Here is a 24,656-nt window from a genome sequence, read left to right as displayed (position 1 = left end):
TACCCATCCACCCATTCATTCATCCACCCTCCATCTACCCATCCATCTGCCTGTTCATCTGTCCGTCTTCCCCTACATCCATCTACTTATCCTTTCTCTCTAACCATCCACCCACCCACCCACCCAGCCAACCATACATCCATCTTTCCACCCATCCAACTACTCTATCTCTTTACCCGCCCTAAGGACCATGTGGCCGAGCAGGGGACACTGCTCCTGCCAATCCTAGTGCTTAGAAGTAACTGAGGAATTCATCATTTGCCCTAGGCTCACAAGGCCGCAGTGATCCTACAGCTGGCTTCCACACACAGGAAGCTGAGATCAGCTGCCCTGAGGGGGTGGGAGCAGGAAAATGGAGATCATCGGAAGCTTCAGAGCTTCTTGAAGACCCATTCGAAAGAGTGGAGCTCATTCTCAACAGCTAAGCCTGGCTGGGTGGTTGTGAAAGCAGGCCCCTGTGGACAGGGGCAGTATTGCCTGTGTGGGGGAAGGTTGGTGGCTGTGGGTTTTTATGGAGGGGACAGGGTGGTACTGGAATCCAAAATATCCAAGCTTTTTGAAGACCACTTCAACTCCGGGACGATGGGGCCTCCCTCCACCCCTGGAAAAGGGAGCAGGACTTTGGATTTCTTGGCTAAACACTCAGGCCCAACCCTCAACGATGCGGCCAGGACGAACCACCAGGGGGCTCAGTGCCTCAGCTCCCACAGTGGCTCCAAGCACATCTGCAGCTTCCCCCGAGAGTCCCACCTCCAGGCCTTTGCCCACGCTGTGTCCTCCACTCGGAGTATACCCTTTCCATCCTTGAAGACTCCATTCAAATGTCACCTCTGCTGAGAAGCCTCCTCTTCCCACCCAGGGATGAGTTCAGGGGCTCCCCAGGCCCCCAAGCTTATGCTTAAGCATCTAGTTCATCAGCACATGGATTTTTGTGTCTAATTGACTTGTTTGCTCCCCCCACTGCACCACGAGCACCCAGAGGCCCAGGATGTGTTTCGTCCCCCTGTGAGGTCCCACGGCCAGCAGAGACTCCCTGCTTGGGAAGCATCTGTTGAACAAATGAGCAAAGTTGCAAATACTATGTTGCAAAGCACTCTGCTAGGACAGAAGGAACAAAGAGAACCAAAGAGGACTTCTATACGCTGGATCCTCAGCACCGGGCACGGGGCCTGGCCCAGAATGAGCGCCTCATAATGACTTAACTTTTATTACAGCGGTTGTTGATGCCGAGCAAATGCTGGTGGAACACACGAGTGAAGAAACAACAGTCTTTGTTGGTGCTGGGAGCTTCGGTTCCAGAGGCAATGTCTCTGCTCAGGGTCCAGAACCCGCTCTGATAAGACCGGGGCTCTTCCCCCAATGTTGCAAAAGACCCAGGGGTTCAGAAGAGTGGCCGAGAAGCAGGCATTTAGCCTGGAAATGCCCTGGGAAGAATGGCATGAGGCTGGAGGGCCAAACAGGGCTGGGGATTCTGGCCACACAAGAGACAGAGGAGACGTTCAGGTCGGAGGAGACAGTGGGGACTGAGGTCTTCTGGAGGCACACAGGCCCAAAGCCCCCATCTCAGCTCAACTCCACCTCCGTGCTCATGGAGAGCAATGATCTTGGGTCTCTCCATTGTCAAAATCATGCACTCCTTCCCACATGTGTACCCCACCCCTTTGATGCGGGAAGGAAGGAAGGGAGGGGTGAGAGAGAATGAAACACACCCCAGGAATCTCCACACCAAGGAAGCCCAGAGAAGGCCTGCTGCACAAGGTGATTTTGGTTGTTCCTCCTAGGGACAGGTGGATGAAGGGGGTCTCTATGCTTGGTAAAAAAAAAAATCACCAGGGGCCGAGCAGAATGAGAAGCTATCCCCAGGGCTCCTCCAGCGTGTGGCCACCCCCTCGGCAGCAGGAAGAAGACTGCAGATAACTGGGCCCTTCCTGATGGGGAAAAAGACTCCAGGGGATTCCCAAGGGAAGGGACGTTGCTGACCACAAGAGCCTGGATGTACACACACACACACACACACACACACACACACACCCTGCATGCACAGGTATGTACATGCCCACGAGGACACACACAGACATGCAAACAAACGTATGTACGCTCCCTCGCCCCAACTCGCTGTCAACACATAAGACCCCCGCCCCCACCACCACACACAGCAACCTGCTCCCTGTAACACAGACACACAGGTACAACACCCACAGAGCGGTGGGGACGTCCTCACGACCACAAGCTCACACACGTCGACATATCCAAACTCACCCTGAGACACAAAGGCTTTCGACTCTGTCACTGGACCCCCGACAGCTACATCCGTCATGCCCGGTGTGCCCACAGCCACACAAGCACACGCACAGACCCCTTCCAGACACACCCTCGCGGTCCCAGCAGACTCCCGAGTGTCCACGTGTGCACTCGCACACAGGCATCCACGCTCTGCCACACGCGCAGCCTCGCCAGCACCAACAGTCACTAAGCACGTGTGTTACTCCCAGAGGCCCCCATACAGAGACGGCCCTTCCGGCCTTGCATGCAAGGCACCTGGCCAGGGCCATCTGGTCCTCCACGTTGGTGGAACATGAGTTCAGGGACAAGCAGATGACGACTCTCTCGCTCTGTCTCCTTCCTGCTGCAATGCTGGCCAGACCCCGTCCTCACTCCAATACTTCCTCTTGGTCTGTCTTCCCCTTCTCTATCCCCCAGAGACCCTCCTCCTCCTCTGGAGCTTCAGGCCCCACCAGGAGACATAATTATAGAAAGAGAGAACTTGGCATTCAAAGCGCCTCCTCTGTCATAAGCCCCTTCCCCAGAGCCCAGCCCGGGAGAACCAAAGCTGAGCCCTGGGGCCTGCGGCCGGGGCTGCCTCTCCCTGTGTGGCCCCCAGCAACCTCCGAGAAGAGCGCAGGGCAGAGGGAGAACACACTTGAGACCAGTAGAGACAGGAGACAAGAAGAGTGGGAGCGACAGGAAAGACGGCCCATAGCTGCTGAATTTCCACGGTCGCGATGGCAGCTCACATTTACTGAGCACCTACTATGTGCAGGCTCTGTTCATTCTGAAGACTCACAATCATTCGGTAAGCCCCACTTTAAGGGTGGAGAAAGTGGAGTTTGGAGAGGCTAAACCACTTGGCCAGAGCCCCGCACTGCTGAGCAAGGGGACAGGGATTTGATGCCAGGCAGGCTGCGTCCTGGGCCACTCTCTGAGCAGCTTTTCTCGGCTCTGTGTCCCAGAACACCCCAGACGGTCCTGGGCTAGGGCACAGAGAGCTGGTGCGGCCTGGCCAAGCCCTCTGACCTGTGTGAGAGCACCTAGGCTGCCCCACCTGGCACTGGGAGGACCTGGGGAATCGATGGAGGGCTGGAGTCTGCCCACACTGGCCTAGAGTTGGGGTGATGTTGTTACTACCCATAAACAGAGCGGGGAGAGGGGGCGGGGCTGGAGCCTCCATGCTTCCCCGCTCCAGCCGACAGCAGCCTCGGCCCCACGGGAACCCAGTCCTCTGAGAGCCGGTTGCTATGGATACACTTCTGAGGGTCCCAGCCTGCCAGCCCCCAAGCCCTCGCTCGGCCCCCAGAGTCTGCTCTTGTATGCATGAGTCCTAGGGGAGCGAGGGGTGGGCGAACAGGCAGCTGGGCCCCTGCCCCCAGGCGTGCCCAGGCAGGGGGCAAGGCCCCAGAGGCTGGGCCTCCACTGGGGAGGTTCCACGCTTTGTCTAGCTCCTTTCTGCAAATGGCCCATCTGCCCAGGCCTCTAGATGTGATTGTCTGCTCACCTCCTCTCTCGCAAAGCCTGGGACAGGGAGAGGAAGGCCTGTTGGGCTCCCAGAAAACAAGCCCCCTCGGGTGTGAATCCCTGAGCTGGCAGGTACAGCTGTGCATCCCCGGGTAGATGGTTACCCCTTTCCGAGCCTGGGGACCATCTCTGCCAAAACAGAGGTCACGGCAAAGCTCCCAGGTTGTTGCCATGGAAATGATAAAGAGCCATTGCCCACACAGTAGGGGCTTCATGAAGCGGTCCTTGATGCGGAATCCAGGGCAGAGACTGGGGAGGGATAGGCCCCAATAGCTCAAGGCTTTGGAGGCACCAGAAGCAGCCCCGTGGCTAGCAGGAGCCCCCACACCACGGTGGGCAGTGTGGGAAGGCAGGGATGGAGCTGGGGTGCACCTGGGAGGAGGGTGTGCCGGGCCCCAGCCCTGCCACACTGTCCCACAGTCTGAACGAGGGGGGTAACTATCCCAGACCCCACTCCAGCCTGCCACCAGGATGGGCTCCAGAGCCAGGCAGAATGTGGGTCAAGAGCTAGCTCTGCTGGGGCCCACACTCCCTGGGTTCAAATCCCTTCTCTGCCTCTTGACAGCTGGGGGCTATTAACGGCCAGCGGTTCTGTGCCTCCGTTTCTTCATCCGTAAAGGTAGTGTCACGGCGTAGATAGAAAGTGCTCGGCACATCCTTATCCCTCGGTAAGTGTGAGCTGTGATCACAAATGGGAGAGACAGCAAGTGATGTTCCCTGTGCACCCAGCACTTCCTTTACTCACTCAAAGCTCAGGGCCAAATGCTGAGGTCAGCACAGTCACAATATTTAACCACGGGTGAGGCACGAACACCGACCAATCACAGCACATGCTCATTCAAAACCCAGAAGGACTCCCCCCTCCCCGGTGCCTGCCCGGTGATGTCAGCCCTGGACACAGACCCTGTCACTATCTGTTGCTACCATTATCACCCTTACTCTCTGGCTTTATAGGTGAGGACAGAGGCCCGGAGAGATCAAACCCCTGGTGGGTCCTGGAGGAGGGAAGATTTTGCTTTTAACCCCGCCCACCAGTGGAGGCTGAGCAGAGCTGAGAGGTGGTGACCGGGGCCGGGGCACAGTACCTGCGGTGGGCGTCCCAGGGGACCCCTGCCCAGAGGCGGTCTCCGTACATTCTCCTTCCGCTCTCTCCAGCCCGCCTTCTCTCTCATTCTCACCTCCAAGTCCCAGGCCCCAGTTCTGATCCCACATCTGCTCCCACAGCGGAACACCCAGGGCTACATCCCCGTCTTCCAGCAGGCACCTGCGGCGGGTGGCCCTCCTCCAAATTCTGCCTTACTGCCTGGGGCACCAGCAGTGGCCCTCGAGGGAAAGATACTCCCGAGATCCACTTGACACCTCCTCAGTCTGGAAACAGACGACAGAGTCATTGGGAATCCCCGGGCCTGTACTGCCTGACACCCAAGAGCCACGCAGGCTCCAGGCCCACCACCACCTTGGCCACTGGCCCCACAGCCCATGTGGACCCTCCAGCAGCCCTAACTGGCCCTGCCTCCCTGAAACCTACTAGCTCTGGGCCTGTGCTCTCCCCCTTGTCTGGGAGCCCCCAAGGTAGAGTCCATTTCTGATTCTCCTCAACTGCCAGGCACCCCCAAACATAACGGGTGCTCGGGACAAATCTGATGATGGATGAAAGGATCCATCAGCCACGAAGGAGAACAGTCATGGGAACCATTCCTAGGGTCTTCCATGCACCAGCAACTGCCCTAACTATAAGGTGTGCCGTAGACCATAACAGTATCAGCTGGTGACTACAGCTAGTGTGATCGGCCCAAACTAAGTGCAGGTCCTGAGCCCTTTACAAATGATCTCTATGGATTATCAAAAGAATCCTGAATCTGAAGCCCAGAGAGCAAAGGGACTCACCCAAGGAGACTCAGCAAACAAGCGAGTAAGTCCACCCCAGATCTGTAAGAAAGGCGATAATCATTTATAATCGTGTGTCAGCCAGGGCACTAGGCCCTTTACTTATCTTACACTACGGGTCCCTAAAAGCAATCCTATGACGTCCGGATGACTGTCACCCCCCCCCTTTTGCGGATGAGCACTCGACAAATGCGGCCCAGAGAGATAGATAACGTACGCCAACGTCACACAGCGGGAAGGGAACGGACAGCCCTGGGGATCACTTCGGAGTCTACGACAGAGTGGATGCACCTGACCGCCACATGAGAGCGCGGCCTCTCCGGGCTACTAGAGGCAACACCACGAGGAGACACAGAGCTCAGCAGAGCCCCGAGGAGAAGGGACAGGCTCTTACCCGGGGCACTGGCGACGTCTGGGCGCCTTTCCGGGGCCCACTGGTCTCCGGCGTGAGGTCACGGTGGTCCACCTGCACGTGGCTCTCCAGGTCCTCGGCACTCTCGAATTTGACGCTGCACTCGGGACAGCGGAGGCCGGTGCAGGGCCGGTCGGCGGGCTCGGGCGGGGCCAGGCCACCCACCTGTCCGTTGGCGCTGCGGGCCATGCAGCCAGCACAGAGGCCGTAGGGGAGCCCGTTGACGTCGAGCTTCACCAGGTCCTGCTTGCTGCGGAACTCCTTGAGGCACAGGGCACACTTGTAGAGCTTCTGTAGCCCCTGGCCGTTGGGGGAGGACGCGGCCGAGCTGCCCGCCAGCTTCTGCATGTGGAAGGTGCCATGGATCTTGAGCTCGAGCGTGGAGGTGACCGTCTGCATGCACACCACGCAGCGGAAGCCCGTGAGCGAGTTGCGCAGGTCGGGGTGCATCTGACAGTGCTCGATGAACTCCTCCTCGCTCTGCAGGGGCATCTTGCAGATACGGCAGGTGCCGGTGTCCAGGCTCTTGCTGTGGGTCACCTTGTGCTCGGTGAGCGTCAGCAGGGAGGGGAAGCGCTCGCCGCAGATGGGGCACATGTAGTGCTTGGCGGGGCCCCGGTGTGTCTGCAGGTGCTCCCGGAGCCCGTTCTCCGAGAAGAAAGTCCGCGAGCACACGTTGCACTTGTGGCTGCCCTTGATGAACTCGGCCTTCTTGCGCGAGCCGTCGTCCTCCCCCGGCCGGATGTTGTGGTCCCGCAGCCGGTGGTTTTGCAGCAGCACCTCCATGGTGTAGGCCGCCCCGCAGATGTCGCAGCCGTACATGGGCTCCGACGCGTCCACGTCATCCTCGCTGGCCTCGTGGCTGTTGGGCGCCTCAGGGTTCTTGAGCAGCATGCCCTGCAGGTCGGCGGGCTCCGCCTTCTTGGCGGCGGCGGGGGGCACTCCGTTGGCCGTGCCGTTCTCAGGGGCGGCGTCGAACACACAGTGCTTCTCCCGCAGGTGCTTCTCCAGCAGGATGATGGCGTGGAAGGCCTTGCTACAGAACTTGCAGTTGTACTTCTTGCTGTGCGTGGTGATGTGGCACTGCAGCTCCACCTCGGTGCTGAAGGTCTCCCCGCAGAAGATGCACTTGTGCGCCTTGGCCGGGTTGCCCAGGTGGCTGTGTTTGACATGCACCTGCAGGTCGGCCTCCTTGCGGAAGTCCCAGTTGCAGGCCGTGCAGCGGTACATCTTCTTCTCGTTGCTGTGCTTCACGGCCAGGTGCACCTGGATGGACACCTTGGAGTCGAAGACCTCCTGACACAGGGTGCAGTGGTACAGCACGAAGGTGTGCATGTCCAGCAGGTGCTTCTGCAGGTCGTCCACCGAGGAGAACTGCTTGTCGCAGCTCTCACACACGTAGTGGGTCGACGTGGTCATGTAGTGCACCGTCAGGTGCTGCAGGAGGGACTCCTGGGAGTCGAAGTCCTCTTTGCACTGGGGGCACGCCTGCTTCCGCAGCAACAGCTCCAGGTGCAGCTTCAGGTGGGTCTGGAAGCTCTCGAAGTTGGAGAACTTGAGGTCGCACTGATTACAGGGATACTCGCCATTGGAGATGGAGTTGGCGCTGGCCGAGAGCCGCTGCCGCTTGGGGGAGGCCACCTCCACGTCGGACGAGACCGGGCTCTGCTCCGCCTTGGACTTCTTGCTGTGGGCGAGCGGAATGTTCTTGTGGTTCTCCTTGATGTGCTTGGTGAGCTTCAGGATGGAGCCGAAGATGGGCGAGTTGGTGCAGTAGGGGCAGGAGTAGACCTCCATGAAGGATTGAGTGGGCTGCACAACCGGGGACTCCAGCTTGGCGCTGCCCACGCCGCAGTGGGCCTGCTGGATGTGCTCGGTGAGGGAAGCGTCGGTCAGGAAACCCATGGAGCACTGGTTGCAGAAGAAGGCGTTACTGCCGTCGGGCGGGCCGACGTCGGGGCCACAGTGGGAGGCGCGGATGTGCTCCTGCAGGCTGTTGATGTCGGCAAACACGTCGGGACAGTAGTTGCAGTGGAAGGCCGAGAGGTTGCCGAACTGCATCACCGGGTAGGCGTGGCTCTTGTGCAGCTTGCGGACGTGCTCGTTGAGGTTGTACAGCGTGGGCACGGAGTCCAGGCAGATCTGACACGTGTGGCTCTGCTGGGGCTTGTCGGCGTGGATGGTCTTCAGGTGGATCTCCAGCACGGCCAGGCTGTTAAAGTCCCGCTTGGAGCAATAGGGGCAGCTGTAGACCACCTTGGACCAGCCCTGGCCCTCGTCCCGCATCTTCTTCTGGCCCCGCAGCGGCTTCAAGGTGGAGTCCGGGGTGGAGCCGCGCTCCACGGACGCGCTGGAGTCCGGCGTGGCGCTGCTCATGGAGGCCACGCTGCCCAGCACGGGGTCAGGGCTGGCGCTGTGGTTGCTGGAGTCGGGCTGCCGGTGGCTGTCCAGGTGGCAGTAGACGCCCTCCACCGAGGAGAACTGCTCGGGGCACATGGGGCACTTGTGTTTCTGGTTGGCGTGGGCTTGGTGGATGTGGGTGAGCAGCGCGTTCTCGTCCACGAAGACCTCGGGGCAGTGGATGCACTGCAGGTCGGCCTTCTCGGAGAGCTGGGGGTGGCGGGTGAGCACGTGCTTCTCCAGCTCCTCTGTCTGGCTGAAGGTGTCCTCACAGTAGTCACACATGAAGTCGTCCTTCTTGGCCTCCTTCTCTGACTTGGCTAGGTGCTCCTTGTTCTTCTTGTGCGCCTGCATGTGGCTCTGCAGCGAGCTGGTGGAGGAGAAGCCGCGCTTGCAGACGGTGCACTTGAAGGGCTTGCTGGAGCTGTGGGTCTTCAGGTGGATCTTGAGGTGGTCGCTGCGGGAGAAGGCGGCCTCGCACTCGTGACAGTGGTACTTCTTGTCGCCCGTGTGCAGCTTGATGTGCCGGTCACGACTCCTCTTGTGCTTGAAGAGGCGGCTGCAGTAGGTGCACTTGAACGGCAGCTTGTCGCTGTGGATCTGCTCGTGCCTCTTCAAGTAGCTCAGGCGGATGAAGGACTTGTCGCAGAACTGGCAAGGGTACGGCAGGCCCGTGCCCCCTTCCTCCTCGCCCAAGCCGAGGTCACACCCATCTCCGATCATCTGCGTGGGTGACGCAACATCCTTGCTGGAGGGAGACGAGGCGACCCAGGAGAGTTGCGGGTCGTCGTCACCATCTGCGGGGGGAAGGCGGAGAGGAGATTAGAGGCAATTCCCAGGGCCGCCCAGAAACAAGGACAGAGCCGGCTTCTCGACAGCTCGCGGGCTGGGGCCCTGCAGCTGGCCGACTGCTGCAGGGGGAGTCGGGGGAGGGAGTCCTGGGGGCGGGGGGTGCAGCGGAAGCGAGTGGACATGAAGGCCCTCGGTGTGGAGAGGGGTGGCAGGATATGGAGGAGACACGGAGACAAGTCTTCCTCCTTGGCGACACCCGCATGGGCCTCGCTGGACACCGTAACCCCCACAGGAGGTGAGCTCTCGAGCACTTCCCTGATGGTGTCGGGGGTGCAGCCAGAGAACGAAAAAGTACCCGGAAATGACCTCACCGACCGGCAGTCCCAGAGGCCAAAAGGAGGCAGGTCCTCACCTGAAGGAGTCCTGGGGATTGACTCCCCCTTCCAGCCCCTAGTCCTGGCGGGAGGTTCCAATTTCCTTAGGGGCATAGGCAAAACCGTGCAAGAAAAGAAAATGCACCCCCCCCAGAAAAAGAAAATGCACCTTAGTGAATTCGTCTGCACCACATTTGGGGACGGAGCTGGGTCTGCTGCTACAGGGAGCAGACAGACCCGGGAGGCCAAAGTCCCAGGCACATGGCATCAGACCCAGCAGCACAAACAGGAGTAAGCAAAGGCTGCTTGAGAAGGATCTGCAGGGTTCCCAGCCCAAACCATCCTAAGAGGGGGTGCTTGCTCTGTCCCCCCTCCACCCCTGGATTTGCCCCAAGTCCACTCAGGACCCTGGGGGATGGCCTGATCCGGGGCTACTAGGGGATGAGCCCAGGGCCCAGATGGCCCCAGAGCTCAGAGCCCCGTGGGCCCTGAAACCCACCTTGGCAGGCAGGGGAGGCTGTCCTTGCCCAGATGAGCACCTGGCCCACCCTCCAGCCTCAGGGGAAATCTAAACAAACCAGGGGCTGGCCGTTTCTGGCAAAACAAAGGCACCCAGGACCCAGCGAGCAGAGCCGGTGGGGTTCCCCCATTCCTCGGTGGGGGTCGGGCCGAGCCAGCCTGCACACGGAGTGAGTTCCGCGGCTCAAGTTTCACGTCAGGTGGATTTAAAACTTAATAATGAATGAAACGGACCGCAGGCTGCCACGGGCAGGGGAGAGACAAACAAAAGCTCAGATTCAGCCGCACTGACCTTGCTCTTGTAACCCCGAGGAAATAAACCACTGCCCCGGCCAGCACAGCTTAGTCTCCAGAAAAAGCCTCACAGACCTAACCCAGAAAGTCTGGGCCACAGGCAGCCCAGACACGCATACACATCCATTCACACACCCAATTCCCACTATGGCTCGCACACACACTCACACCTGGTGGCACTCACCACAGCCACGGGCATGGCCCCAGCCCCGAGGGTCCCATACCCCGAGGCTCTCACAGTTGCCTCTGCTGTCCCAGGCAGGGTCTTGAGAGGTCCCTTCAGTGCTGGCTCTGAGCCTTTTCCTGGACCCCACCCAAGACCCCAACGTGCCCCCCCTGGTCCCTGGCCTTGCCCCTGACCCCAGCCGGCAGCACCGGCGAAGCTCTGCCTGGGAGGATGAGGCTCTCTGCAAAGCTCCCAGCCCTGCGTCCTGTACCTCCCGGAGGCCTCTCCACCTCTGGAGCCTCGCCGCCCAGCCTGGCACAGGGCGCCTCCCAGAACATCCTCCCGGGGCAAGGGCACCTGCTCCCCTGGGGCCTCCCATGACACGGCCCTTCGGACGGCAAGGGAAGGATGCAGCCACTGCCAGCTCCTCAGATTAGATGCGGTGGGAGATGCCCCCGCCCCCGCCTGGTTAATTCCCAGCTCTTGCCAGCTGGGTTCCGTGGGGTGCAGACAGAGGGGCCCAAGGGAGGAGATGGCTGGAGCTGGGGCAGCTGGGGGACCTGCTGGGCCCCCGCCCCCCAGCCAGGCTCAAATGACTTTTGATTATTTTGATGCCTTAGCTCAGACTCACACAAGCTGCCAGGCAGCCCTTCCTGTGCGCCTGGTGCTCGGCTGAGCGCTTTTCTCACAACCACCAATGAGGCGGGAGCAGGGCCCCTCCTACTGTACGGATGAGGAGACTAAGGCACAGTCACAGCGACTTTCCCCAGGAAATGACAGCACCAGGACATGGGTCTGGACGTGCCTCCTGCAGGTCTCTTGCATGAGATTACCCCTGCATCAGGGAGAAAGGCGAGGGGACCGCCGCGTCCAGCCTCCAGTGCAGTCACAGGCTGCCTCTCATTTAACGCCCCCTGACAGCATGACCGCAACCAGCCTGCGTTCAGGGAGGGGCCCCCAGAGACCAGAGACGTGCAGGGACTCGCAGGGCTGATGAGCAGAGGACACAGGCTTGAACCCAGGTCAGTTCAACGATGAGTGAGACAAGGAACACGCCTTGCCCAAAAGACCTAGGCTGGACATGTCTTTCTGCCAGCATTCATTTGCTCCCAAGCCCTTCAGCCCCCGGGGGATGAGAGCAGAGCCCTGCACTCAAAGCCCCCCCGCTCCTCAGCTTATCCATCAGTCCAGAGTTAGTCCTTTCAACCTCTCCGACTCAGTTTCCACATGTGAGAAAAGGGAATCATGTGAGAAGCAGATGAGAAAAATGAATGTGAAAAAGCACTATTACTCCCCTTCTATTAAATTAAACTAGGCTGTGGTAAGCACTGCAACAGCTCTGTAAATCCACCACGTTGCTACCTGCTCACTTAAAACAAGTTAAGTTTGCGGTATACAAATTATACTTCAAGAAAGCCATTCAACAAAAGCACTATTTGGCCAATAATCATAATTAGCACTAATTAGTACCACCAGTGCTGATGATATGAGCAACTACACTTATTGGGCACGCCACCCCGGTTAATTTCCTCCCATCCTCACAACCATCGGTGACACCCCACTTTTGAGATGAAGAAGCTGAGGCTCAGGGAGGCAAGTAACTTGCCCTCAGTCTCACGGCCAGAGCGCCACGTCTCCCAGCAGTGTGGGCTTCTGCTCACCCTGGTCCCGCCAGACTTTGAGAAGGAGAATCAACCTGCCCTGCACCACAGTCCCCAAGGCCCACGGCTGGGCAGCCTGGTTGGCTTTATTTTCCTGCAAGCAAGTTTCAAAACTAAAGCAAAGCACATTATTCTGGGAGCCACCAACAGAGCCACTGCCGAGATTATAATCATCTGAAGGGAAATGACCATAAGGCCCCTTACACTGAAAGGGTCCAATCGGGGGAAATGAGCATGTTGACACAGAAAGTCCCAAATTCAGGCTGCACTGTTTAAAGCCTTTTGTTCTAAACACGTTTGACCTTGGCTGCTGCCGGCCCACCCCTCCCAAGTACAGTTTGCTTTGGGGGCACCGAGCTTAGTGCTCTAGGAGCAGGCTGGAGAGATGCGCTGGGGCCAAAGCTCCCAGGACATAGGTGCAGGGATGTCGGCAAAGGACGAGGGCCCCTGGCCTTACAGTGGTACCGTTCCTCTCACACGTGCACACACACCACACGCGCACGCACGGCCGGGACCACACACACCCTCTGGCAGGGGTGCAGAAAGGGAAAGGGTGTGAAAATGGGGCACAAGCAATCTCAGGAGCCCCTGCGACGTGAATGTTTCAGAACTCACAGAGAAGGCAGGTCCAGGAAAAGTCCCATTCAGCCAGCTACCTGGTTCCTTCCAAGTAAATGCTTGTACAGCTTTTACTATTGCGGGCATTCTTCTAAGAGCTTTGCATGTGTTACCACGTTCAGGTCTCTCAACAGCCCAGTGAGATGGGTACTATTATTATCTCCATTTACGGGTCAGAAAAGCGAGGCACAGAGAGGTTGAGTAACTTGCCAGATGCCACACAGCTGGGAGGCAGCACAGCCAGGATTCAACCCCAGTCAGCCTGGTTCTGAGTCGGTGCCTTCGCCCTCAACTTCCCACTGCTTCTTTCCTTTGGGAGGGGGAGCCGTCACCGGAGAAGATCAGGTGCCAAAAGCAGTGACTAATGCAGGCCCTCGGCTTCCCCTCCCCCTAGAATGACTACAAAGTAATATGACAAAATGAGTAGAGAAATCACTTTCAAAACGGAGATTAAAGTCATTTAAAAATGACTAATCCTGCAAAAAGGCCTGGTAGGAAATGGGTTATATGAGGCTTTTGCTGTCTGCTGCAGGAAGGGAACCAAAACAAGCATAAAAGAGGGGAGAAATTTCGATAAAAATTCAATTAAGTAGCAAAAAGAACATTAACTGGGCTTCAGAACGCATCTGCGGCAGAAAGCGCAGGGTGGACTGCAAGCTCACGTGGCAGCCCTGGGCACCCCGCACCGGCCCTGCACCGGCCCGCACCACCTCTGTCTGCGCAGAGTGGCTGCTGCCCAGAATGGCTGGGAGTCTCACCCCCTGGCTCCTCCTATCACAGAGAATCAGGGCCGCAGCAGCCGAGGAAGTGCCTGGACAGAGGTGGGACGGCAGGTGGCCCCCAGGCCACAGGAGCGAGCAGAAGGGGGTAACTTCCGGCAGTGCGGACACCGGCTGAGGAGGAAGTGAGCCCTCACGACCAAAGCTCCGCAAGAGGAATAAATGGTTCTGAAAAGCGCCCTGGGAGGTGCCCTGCAGCCGACGGGAAAGGGAAAAGCATGGACACCCAGTGGTTCCAGGTTTCTAGGACATTCCTGGGCTGGGCAGCGCTGTCCAAGTGAAAGAAACTGACCAGATCTTCCAGACCATGAAAGAAGGCTGAGGAACAGCAAGCAAGGTGCCTCGGGGAGAACGTGTTGAGGGCAGAGGGAGGAGAGCAGGACAGAGAGTCCATCAGGAAATTCTGGGCCTCGGCTGCCTCTGCTATAATATGGGAAGTTGGAATTTTGGTCTTCAAGGTCCCTTCAGGATGAATATAAAGGTCATTTTGTGCAAGATTCCAAGCATCCAGACTGTCTCCATTAGAACCACAGAAAGGCCTGACAATTCTTCATGAGGCTCCAAAAGTTCTCCTCACCACTACCCCATTTCCTTGGAAAAATGAAAATTGCCAAGGAGACAAGGTCCCCACAGGACCAAGCTCTATGGTCCTCCAAGTAGAGCCTCCCCTGTGCCTCCATCAGGAGCAACAGGAATCAGAATCGCAGTGACCCTTCCGCAGCTCAGAGAAATGGAACACAGACTCAGGGACCATTTATGCCAATCCTGTATGATACAGAAGGTCCAGAGGGAGAAGGGGACTTCCAGGATGATAAATTGGTAGTGCTTGCCTAGAGTACTGTATTCGGAAGGATTGTAAAGCCATATCTGGGCTCAGAAGACATGAGTGCTGAAATTGATTGGTGATGTCTGCCATGAGCACAGGTCTGTACACGTGGAATGTTCCAAGGGCACTGAACAAATCGGAGGAAGGAGTCTCCTGACTCCCAATGCTAAAGAAGAGGGCTTTAGCCAGCAGCTTTCCTCCTCCAAGAAAGGAGCTGCCTATCCTCTCTGAAAAGGAGATCTTGAGGCAGGGTCCCGAAAGTCCTGTTGTTCAAGGACAGATAAGAGGACTCAGAAGAGTGAACATGCTTCAGGACACACCACAGACTGCACTCCCCTTGGGGCAGCCAGAACCTAAACAGGTGTCTTTCCAGACTGAAATGATACAAGTTCAGCCGAGGAGGGCATCTGGCCATATTCCTGATCTCTTCTTGGGAAACTTCAAACCTACCCATCTGTGTCTCTGTACCACCTAGAAGCCTGGGGCAGCAGAGGGAACAAGGGGGCACTGGGCAAGCTCGGAGGCCCTCTCCTGGGGCTGCTTCCAGCTCACGGTGACGTCAGCTTCCCTGGGAGGCTGGAGGCTCCCCTCCCAGCAAACCCCTCCCAGCAAGTGGGGGCCTGGATCCCAGGACACAAAGGCCCAGCAGGAGACAGGGGCCAGCAGCCCAGAGCCCCCAGGCTGAATAGGGGGCATCCTCAGCATCTCAGTGAGTGCCTACCAGGGGCTCAGCCCCCAGAGACAGAGTCTAGTCTCCAGCCAGGCCTAAAGGGAACCGAGTTCACAGACAGCAGGGGGGCAGAGTGCCTGCCCTGTTCCTTGCACTCCGACCAGGCGCCAAAGCTGGCCATCCGTCCCAGAATATTCCTCAACTCAATGGCATCCACACATGTAGAATCAATACCAATGCAAGGGGGAGGGGAGGGAAGTGAGAGGAACTTAACAGACCATCACTCATCTTATTTCGTAGATGGGGAAACTGAGACCACACAGCAAGAAGCAGACAGATGCAGAACTAAACTCATAAAAACCACAGCACTTACTGTTTAAGGAACATTTTCCGTAAGCCAAGTTCTTTGCTAGCATGCTCTCATGTTCTCATTTGATTCTTACACACATTAGGAGGTAGGTACTATTACCATCCCCTTCTTTTTTTTCTTTTCTTTTCTTTTTTTTTTTTAAAGATTTTATTTATTTTTTGACAAAAAGAGACACAGCCAGAGAGGGAACACAAGCAGGGGGAGTGGGAGAGGGAGAAGCAGGCCTCCCGTGGAGCAGGGAGCCCGATGTGGGGCTCAATCCCAGGACCCTGGGATTATGACCCGAGCCAAAGGCAGCCGCTTAACCCACTGAGCCACCCAGGCGCCCCTTCTATTTTTTTTTTTAAGATTTATTTATTTATTTATTTGAGAGAGAGAGCACAAGTGGGGAGCCCGATGTGGGGCTCAATCCCAGGACCCCGAGATCATGACCTGAGCCGAAAGCAGACACTTAACTGACAGAGCCACCCAGGTGCCCCTACATTCCCCTTCTTTATAACTGCAGACTGAGGCTCCAGGAAAGAAAGCAACCCCTTGGGCACACATTGCTAGTGAATGACAGATGTCCCCCAGCCCCCATTCACTCACTAGCCACCAGACTATACTGCCTCTCCTGCCCTGAAAGCTGGTCCAGGCCCAATCTGCTGCAGAAGCTGCTCCCTCGTTCTTGAGGCCCACCATGGACCAGCACAGAGCCAGAACCTATGGCTCAAGGAGAGCCAGGAAGAGGTCCCACACTCTACAATCCCACCTGCCAAAAAGGCAAATTCATGTCCCAAAGTGGATTAGCAGGCCGGACTGGCTCCGAGGCCAAGCACCAATGAAGGTAGCTGGCCTTTCTCCTCACTTGATGGCGGACAAAGCATGCTAGCAGAACTGGGCAGAACTGACCTGGGAGGTTGTGAGAAGAAGAGTCATGACTACCCCCCTCCCAAGAATGTCCGTGCCCTAATCCCCAAAACCTATAAATACGTTACATTACATGGCAAAGGGGAATTAAGGTTACAGTTGGAATTAAGGTTGCTAATGAGCTGAGCTTAAGATAAAGCGATGATCCCAGATTATCTGGGTAGGCCGAATGTAATCACAAAAGTCCCTAAAATGTGGAAGAAAGAGGCAAAACAGGACGATGCCCCAAGTAATGGGGGCAGCTTCTAAAAACTACAAAGGCATGGAAACAGGCCCTCCCCTACAGCTTCCAGAAAGGAATGTAGTCCCACCGACGCTACAGTTTTAGCCCCGTGAGATCCACATTAGTCTTCTGACCTACAGAACCAGAAGAAATTAATTTTCGTTGTTTTCAAGCTACTAAGTTTGTGGTCATTTGTTACAGCAGCCATTGGAAACGAATACAGATTTTGGTTCCAGGAGAGAGGCACTGCTATAATCAATACCTAAAAGTGCAGAAGTGGCTTTGGAATCGGGCAGTGAGCAAGCCGCTAGAATTCTCAGGACTATGGTAGGAAGAGCCTACATTGCCCTAAAAAGATTATTCATGAGGGGCCACCTGGGTGGCTCAGTTGGTTAAGCATCTGACTCTTGATTTTGGCTCAGGAGAGCGAGCCCTGTGTCGGGCTCTGCGCTGGGTGTGGAGCCTGCTTGGGATTTTCTCTCTCTCTCTCTTTCATCCCTGCCCCTCCCCCCCCCAAAAAAAAGACTGTTCATAGAAATAGGGATGTTAATGACTCTGTTAGTGAGGATGCAGAAAGAAGTAAGGGGTACAAAGGAAAACCTAAATCGTCATAGAAAATACCTGAATTATCATGACCAGACTGTCAAGAGAAACTTAGACACTAAGGGCCCTGATGGTGAGGGCTTAGAAGAAAATGAGGAACATGATCCTGGAAACTGGAGGAAACAGATCCTTATTATAGAGTGGCAGAAAGCTCAGTGGAATTGTGTCCCACAATTATGTGGAAAGCAAAACTTGTAATGGATAAAAATGGATATTTAGCTGAGGAGATTTCCAAGCAAAATGTCGAAGGCATGGCCTGGTTTCGTCTCGAGAAGAAAGAGCTAGATCAACAGAGCTGTCAAACGAAAAGGAAGCCAGGAATTGATCATTTTTGGAAATCCTCAGCCTACCCAGATAGCAAAAGACATTATAATTAAGAGATTCTCCAACAGAAAAGCACACACTGGAGAGAAGGCTGAGGGTATGACTCTATATCGTGCTAACATCTCAGAAAAATCAAAAGCTCAGAGTATGCAGTCCCACGAAAGGCTCTTTGAAAAGATTAAGTGTGTGGCCTACAGATCCCCTAGATCAAACCAGAGAGCATCTAGGAAATTTGGGGAGATTTCTCTGCAACCATCTCAGTAGAAGCCAAAAGTAAAGATAGGGTTATCTAGAAAATATCTATGGAGGAACCTCTTGTCTGATAGAGTAGATCCCCATGACATACACAGGAGACCCACAAGGGTGTTGAGAACTTGGTATCACAGAAACGCAGGCAGCTTGTACCAAAAAGGACAGAGATGAAAGAAAGAAGGCTGTCAGACCCCCAAAATTCTACAGCAGGAAACAGGTTAATAAACTACTCAGCTGGGGATGCTTGGGTGGCGCAGTCGGTTAAGCATCCAAGTCTTGATTTCAGCTCAGGTCATGATCTGAGGGTCATGAGATCGAGCCCCGCACCGGGCTCCACACTCACTACAGAGTCTGCTTCAGATTCTCTCTCCCTCTCCTCCTGCTCCTCTTCACCCCCCACACATGTGCTCGCACTGTCTCTCTCTAAAATAAATAAATCTATAAAATAAAACAAAACAAAATAAAACTACTCAGCTGCAAACATGTGGTACCTTTCATTAAAAGAAAAAAAAAAAGGATGACTCAGAGGGTGGAACCTCCAGCCCAAAAGGCAAAGCCACAGCCAGAGGGTAGAATTCTGAGCACAGAGGGTGGAGCTGTGAGCCCAGAGCATGCAGCCCATGGGCCATGGAGAATGAGATCATATTGGACTGGGTTCAGATTCTGGCACTGTATAACCACAGGCAAGCACATCCCCTCTTTGTGTCTTCACTTCCCCAACTCTCCAGAGAAGGAATCAGATGAATTAGTCTCAGAGAGACTTTGCAGCTCTAAGAGTCTGTGATCCATTAGTGATGTCTGCCCTGGGTACAGGAATGAGGAACAGCAGGTAGGAGGCATCCCAGTTTGCTGCTAGTTTAGGTATTTTTTTTCACTGAGCACATATTTGTCAAGCCAGCTCATATGCTTGGTCCTCTGAGGGGTACAGAAAGCACTCAGCATTCTTAGGTTGTTATGCTCTTCTCTGCCCAACCTGTCCATCAGTCACTGTCTAAACTTGCAACTCGAAACCAACGCTTTGGCACTCTGAAGCATTTTGAAAGAGAAAAAAAAAAAAAAAACCCTTTCTTCATGGCGATGGTCAGTCCTGTCTGCAGATATTTGGTTTCCTTAAAGGGACAGATGGGGGTACGGTGTAAGGGATAGAGGCCCAACCCCTGGGAAGTCAAGAATCCACCCTGGGAAGGAAGGGGACGGGGAAGCTGGAGGGTCTTTCCTTAGAGGTAGGGCAAGGAGCCCCACGGAGGCTACCAGAAGCTGATGTGACTCTACCTGAAATCTTAAATTAGAACTATGCTATTAGCAAAGATAATAGCAGCTCATCTTCACCCTCCCCTCCTCCAGGGAGCTCAGAGTGCCTTTGTGGATAGGATCTCAGAAGCCCCAGTGAGACCACAGTGAGGGGAAGGGGGGATCCTTCTTTCAGTTTGGGGATAAAAACTAAGTGGGTTGGGGCACTGGGGGGCCGGCAGGCAGCATGGAGGTGGGGACAGGCCTGCAGAGGTCAGCGGCCCAACACTGAGAAAAGGGGGAAGGTATTCTTGCCCTTGGAGCTGCTTCTCCAGCGGGTCCTGGAGGGTGAAGAGTGGGACCCAGTTCCCTGCCCGGCCTCAAAGGGGCACTTAGCACATAGCCTCTGAGGGGCCGCAGACTGAAAGTCATGACCGGGCATGTCTTTTTCCAGCCAGCTCGGGGCTGTGCCAAAATACCACCTCACAGTGAACAGTGGCAATCAAAGCCCTTAGTAAACCTTCTGGGAGCCCAAACCATCAGCGTAATCGTAATCGTAAAGAGACTCGGTCAATTGCAGGAGGACGTGAGCAACGGGGAGACAGCAGAGCCGCGGGGAATTGGACAGCCTTGCTTAGACGGAGCCGCCACTTGTTGGCTGTGTGACTATGGACAAGTTACTGCACCTCTCTGAGCCCCCATTTCCTCATCCATTGGATGGGAGTCACAAAATGGGTAATGTGTAGATGCTGCTAAGCATTCAATGAACGTTGGCTAAAGAAAATAAGGCGGTTGCTCTATAACTTTATCATTAATTGTAAATGCCCTCATCTGTGTGGCATTTCAAGTTTTGCCCAGCAGCTTCACACGCATGATCCCATTCGACACTGAGCAGCTCAGTGAGGTTGTAGTGGTGGTGGTTTTTCCCATATTACGAGCAGGCAGCGTGGCACACCCCCGGCATCCCACCCACTCAGCGTCCCTCTCTCGCACTCCACACTAAGCTGCGTGGTCACCGCACGGATGAGGAACCAGAACAGAGAGGTTAGGTCACATCCCGATGTCAGAAAGCAGATGGTAATTAGAAAAGCTGGGGCCGGACTCCCAGCCCAAGGGCTCTCAGCCAGCTGGACTGAGAGAAACAATGACCCGAGCAGTGGGACACAGATCACCATGGCTGTCCTCCCCCCGGACAGACTGGGGGCCACCCAGTTATCGTTTTATTTGTAAAAACGTCAACATTTAGAAATCGAGAACTCCTGAAGTTTTGGGGTTTGTTTTTGTTTTGTTTTTTTTTTTAAAAAAACACCCACCTTCACTTCTGGCTTTTCTTAAAGGAGAACGAGAGCCTGTGGCAGAGGCTCTGCATCTGCACATCCATGATGGAGCCCGGCTGCGGCTCCCCGTCTGGACCAGGGGCACTCACTCTCCTGTGTGCCCACGCTCGTGGGGCCCCCTTCCCCATTGCAAAGTGTCCTTACACACTCAGCTCCACCGAGATCATCGACTTCCCTCGGTTTTACAGATGCAGAAAACTGCCTCCATTTCCCCATCTGTAAAATGGGAATAATAATGGTCCCAACTATGGGGTTGCTATGCAGACGAAGGAAGTGAATATCTGTAACGTGTAATATGTGAGAAATTCTCTGTAATGTATAAAATAAAAAAACAGTCACTGGCTACTGGCTCCCCAGCTCAATATAAGGTCACAGGACAGAGAGAGGGAGAGGGAGGCAACAGCCCTGTTGTTCTGAATGGACACAAGACACGGAGTGGTCCCATCTTCCTGGGTCCTGATTAACTACCAGGGGCATCTAAGTTAAGGGCCAGCAATTAACCCTATAGAAGACGGTTTTCAAAGCAAAGGACACTCGACCTGCATAAAAGGCCCTACAATTGACAATCCCAAGACATCGGAGAGAAAGGAGCTTTCCAGAGCAGCCGGCCCAGCCCCCTCATACAGATGGAGAGACTGAGGCACCGGGAGCCGTGCTAGGGCGTGGACCTGGCCTCCAGGCTCAGAGTGCAGGGGGTGGGGGATGCGGTCTGACTGCCCTGCACCCACGGCTGCTGCCACCCCAAAGGACCACTGGACATACAGGACAGTAAGGAGGCCTCCACCTTGCCCCTTGGAGCCTCGGACTTCACAGAACGCACAGCCCGCCCGGCTGCTCCATCCCTTAGACAAATGTACTCAGCACCGATAATGAAAATGCAACTGAGTTTGAGTTTTATTGCAGAAATTAAACAGACCAGGAAAAAAAAGGCAAGGAAAAAGCCAGCCCTCGTCAACTCACCCGAGAGTTAACTGTGATCAAACTAACTAGTGTGGAATGACACGATCAGGTCCTGCCAGGGCCCCCCGGTCTGCCCCAACGAGACACTCCCCGAAGACGGGCACTTGAAACCAGCAGAGGCGCCCGGAAGGCCTTTGCCACCAGCACACCCCGACTTCGCCCTGCCCTCCTCCCACCGCCCCAGGGTGGGGAGAAAGCATCACGCGAAGTCACCTCCGAGAGCTTCCACGAAACAGCACCGCCAAGGGCCAGCGCAAGGGCTCACTGCTCGACTCGAGAGAAAGCAAAATGCTTTCGGGGTTGAATCACTGTTTTTCTTTACTCCCTTTGGAGACCGGCAGAGCCCACATTCGGCCGTGTTCGTGGACCTGGGACTGAAAACAGCTGTGCTCTAATTACATGTAAAGTGTACCAAAACATCCCTTTTATCACAGACTGGAAATCTGTTAGCATCTGTCTCTCCTTTGTTTCTTCCACAAGATACAAGCTTGTTTCTACATTTTTCTCACCTGTAGCGGTGATTAAAATTCATTATAAATGAAAGGAGTGAACAGAGAAACAAGTTCCTCTGTGTACCGTTCTAAACTCAAATTAGAAACAGCTGCTTGCTAATTCATGCAGCGATGTTTTGTCGTGCTCTGTGAATCAATAATAACTCACCCTATTGCTGCAGAAATTTGGGGATAATCCATATATTTAACTCGGCGTTGGATTCTCCAGGCAGGACTGCCGCAGCAGAGCCCTGACCTGCCTTCAGGCTGGCAGGAGGGGACTTTGGTTCGGCACTCTGGAGACATCCACGGCTGCCCCAACACAGATCCCCCAACTCGGGAGGCGCGCAAGACACGGGCCCTGGCAGGACCAGGAGGAAACCCCGAAACACTATCCTCGTCTCCTCCCCTCCCTCAGAACCACCACTTTAAAAAAAAAAAAAAAAATCAGCTCTGATTAAACGCAAACCACACACATCCTCCAGCTGCCGGAGGGAACAGCAAAATTAAAAGTCTAATTGGTACCCGGAACAATTTTAAAACTATTAAGTATAGGTGAAGCTTTTCTGTAAGAAAATAATCCTTTGATTGGGATTAAGCTTGTTTGGATAGCATTCTTCCCTTCCCTACATCTGAGCTGCAGAAGTCAGAGCTACGGTCTGGAAGTCCCCGATGCTTCTGAGAAGGGTTCAGCCAACTCCTCTGCCAACTTCAGGGAGAAGGGCACGTGGCATCCAGAGCTGGATCTCCATCTGGGCCTTTGAAAGGGAATGGCCATTCTTTCTCTTTTGTGGGGAGGGAGGTGAGTGACACATACTGTTTCGCCAAACCTGCTCTGTCCTGGCTAACAGGCACTGGTCCTTCACGACACTGCCTCCAGGGAGCCCTCCCTGATTCCCTCTGTCACCATCAGTACCTCTCCCTGACCTCAGGCCACTGCCTTTGGGCCATTTCTCACCCTGAATTGTGGCTCTTGGTATCACTGCCTAATTTTGAGTCCTTGGGACATCCCCATGTCCCTGGGCTCCTTTCTAGCCTGAGATATGGTCTCGGAGCCACTTTTTGAACTGCAGACTGGTATTACCTCCCACTGCCCATGTCCCAGCCCCACCTTTCAGCCAGCAACTGCAGAGCCCTCCGTGCGTGCCTGGCATGGTGCCAAGCTCTTTGTAAGCTTTACCTCATTAAATCCTCACCTCCATCCTATATGGTGAGCACCATGATTTTTCCCATGTCACAGATCAGATACTTGAGACAAAGAGCACAAGTACCCTGAGTTTCACAGCAGTTAATGGAAGGAGTCTGGAATTAGCCCTACATTTAGTCAGAAAACCATCAGAGCCACCCCCTGTGCCTCGCCCGGCCTCTGAGACTTCGAGCTGTCGTGCTCATCGAGGCTGCCCTCCCCTGGTCACAGCTCACCCAAACCCGACCTGTTACTCAGAGCCCACCTCCGCCCACCTCCCAGGCATCCCAGAGGGAGTCTCCTGCGTGGCTAACAGGCCCTCATTTTCTGATGTTCCTTGGGGCCTAAGAAAAAGGCAGGCCAGTACATGCTGGGGTCTATGGGGTGCAGGCAAGAACGCACAGCCCATGCTCATCTGCATGGTGATAGAGAGCTTTCCCTCAGGGAAGGCCAGTGGGTGCCAGACAGTTCAGTCCTGGGCAGGATCAGGAAAGAGTGAGCACAGAGGAGGTGTCAGGTTGGAAGGCAGGGGACACTCAAATTGGGCTTTGTGGAAGGAGTAGGCTCTCCTCTGACCCATGTTCCCCAAAACATGGGAAATGCCCCATTGCTGGGACCCACGATGATTTTAGGGGGCAGCCACATTGGCTGTCTTTCACTTCTAACGTTCCAGCAAGGAGAGAGCACAGACCCCAGGCTCAGCGTTCGCCAAGACCTCACAGCTCCTGGCTGGAACCGCATGAGCGTGGGCCTTTTTCCTTAGGTTTGTTTTTAATTGACTTTTAAGGTTACTGTCTACCTAGAGCAAAGGATACTGATTTTCCATTTGCAGAATTAAATAAATGAATTAATTTAAGTATGGAAACAGAACTGACTCAACAGAAAATACTGGGTAAATCACAGCACCGGGAATATTCAAATCTCACAGGACTCACGGCAGGGGCTGATGAAGCACGAAAGGCTGGCACTACCAGTGTCAAAGTGACAAAGTGACGTTCATCACATGGTCACCGCAAGGCTTCCCTCTCAGAGCACGTGCAGCTGAACTCCTGAGAGCCAAGTGGGTGAACGAGGTAGCCCCAGGGGGGTTCTGTTCATCTGACCCAGGGCAAGTCTCCACTCCCTCCAACCACCGCCCCGTTACCTAGGGGCCCTAAACAAAAGTCTTTCAACTTAGAACCCACATGCCATGTCCACAGCCAACCCTACAGATAGCAGACCAAGCAGAATCTGATCCGGTGGAGTGGGGGTAAGCAAACTTCCACCCCCTTCTCTCCTCCCCGTAATGCCCACATCTGGGACTTTTCTGAGGCTCTACATCACGGGCACAAACAGCCCAGGCTGGGGCCCTGGTCCTGGCAGAGTCTGCACCAGGCCAGGTGTGCCATGCCCTCCAACCCCCATGACAACCCAGGTCCTCACCTAGGGAGCTGGGTCCCCAGGGCCCTGGGGGATGTCATAGCGAACCCAGCCTCAGCTCCTCAGGGAGCAGGTGTGAGAGAAAGTACCTGGCAGTGGCGGCTGGGAAAACACCTGTTCTAGGAGCCTACTGCTATAGAAGGCCCCACCTCGGCAGCCCTC

At 55.2% G+C, this 24,656-nt stretch overlaps 1 protein-coding gene across 5 annotated transcripts in view; it reads right to left on the bottom strand.

Annotated features, from left to right (window-relative positions):
- The window catches only part of ZNF423 (zinc finger protein 423), a 332,672-nt gene that overhangs the window by 128,209 nt on the left and 179,807 nt on the right, over positions 1–24,656 (bottom strand). For all 5 annotated transcript variants that reach the window (XM_073884396.1, XM_025852448.2, XM_025852447.2 and 2 more), the window contains one exon: positions 6,074–9,288. In XM_073884396.1, coding sequence (XP_073740497.1) covers positions 6,074–9,288 — 3,215 coding nt within the window. The remainder of the gene's footprint in view (positions 1–6,073; positions 9,289–24,656) is intronic.

The sequence above is a fragment of the Callorhinus ursinus genome, unplaced genomic scaffold (genome assembly GCF_003265705.2).
Source record: "Callorhinus ursinus isolate GAN/ISIS: 27379988/994484 unplaced genomic scaffold, GSC_fseal_2.0 scaffold56, whole genome shotgun sequence".
In the NCBI taxonomy this organism is placed as follows: Eukaryota; Metazoa; Chordata; class Mammalia; order Carnivora; family Otariidae; genus Callorhinus; species Callorhinus ursinus.
The sequence above is the reverse complement of the archived record's forward strand: the minus strand, read 5'-3'. Positions and strand labels throughout refer to the sequence as shown.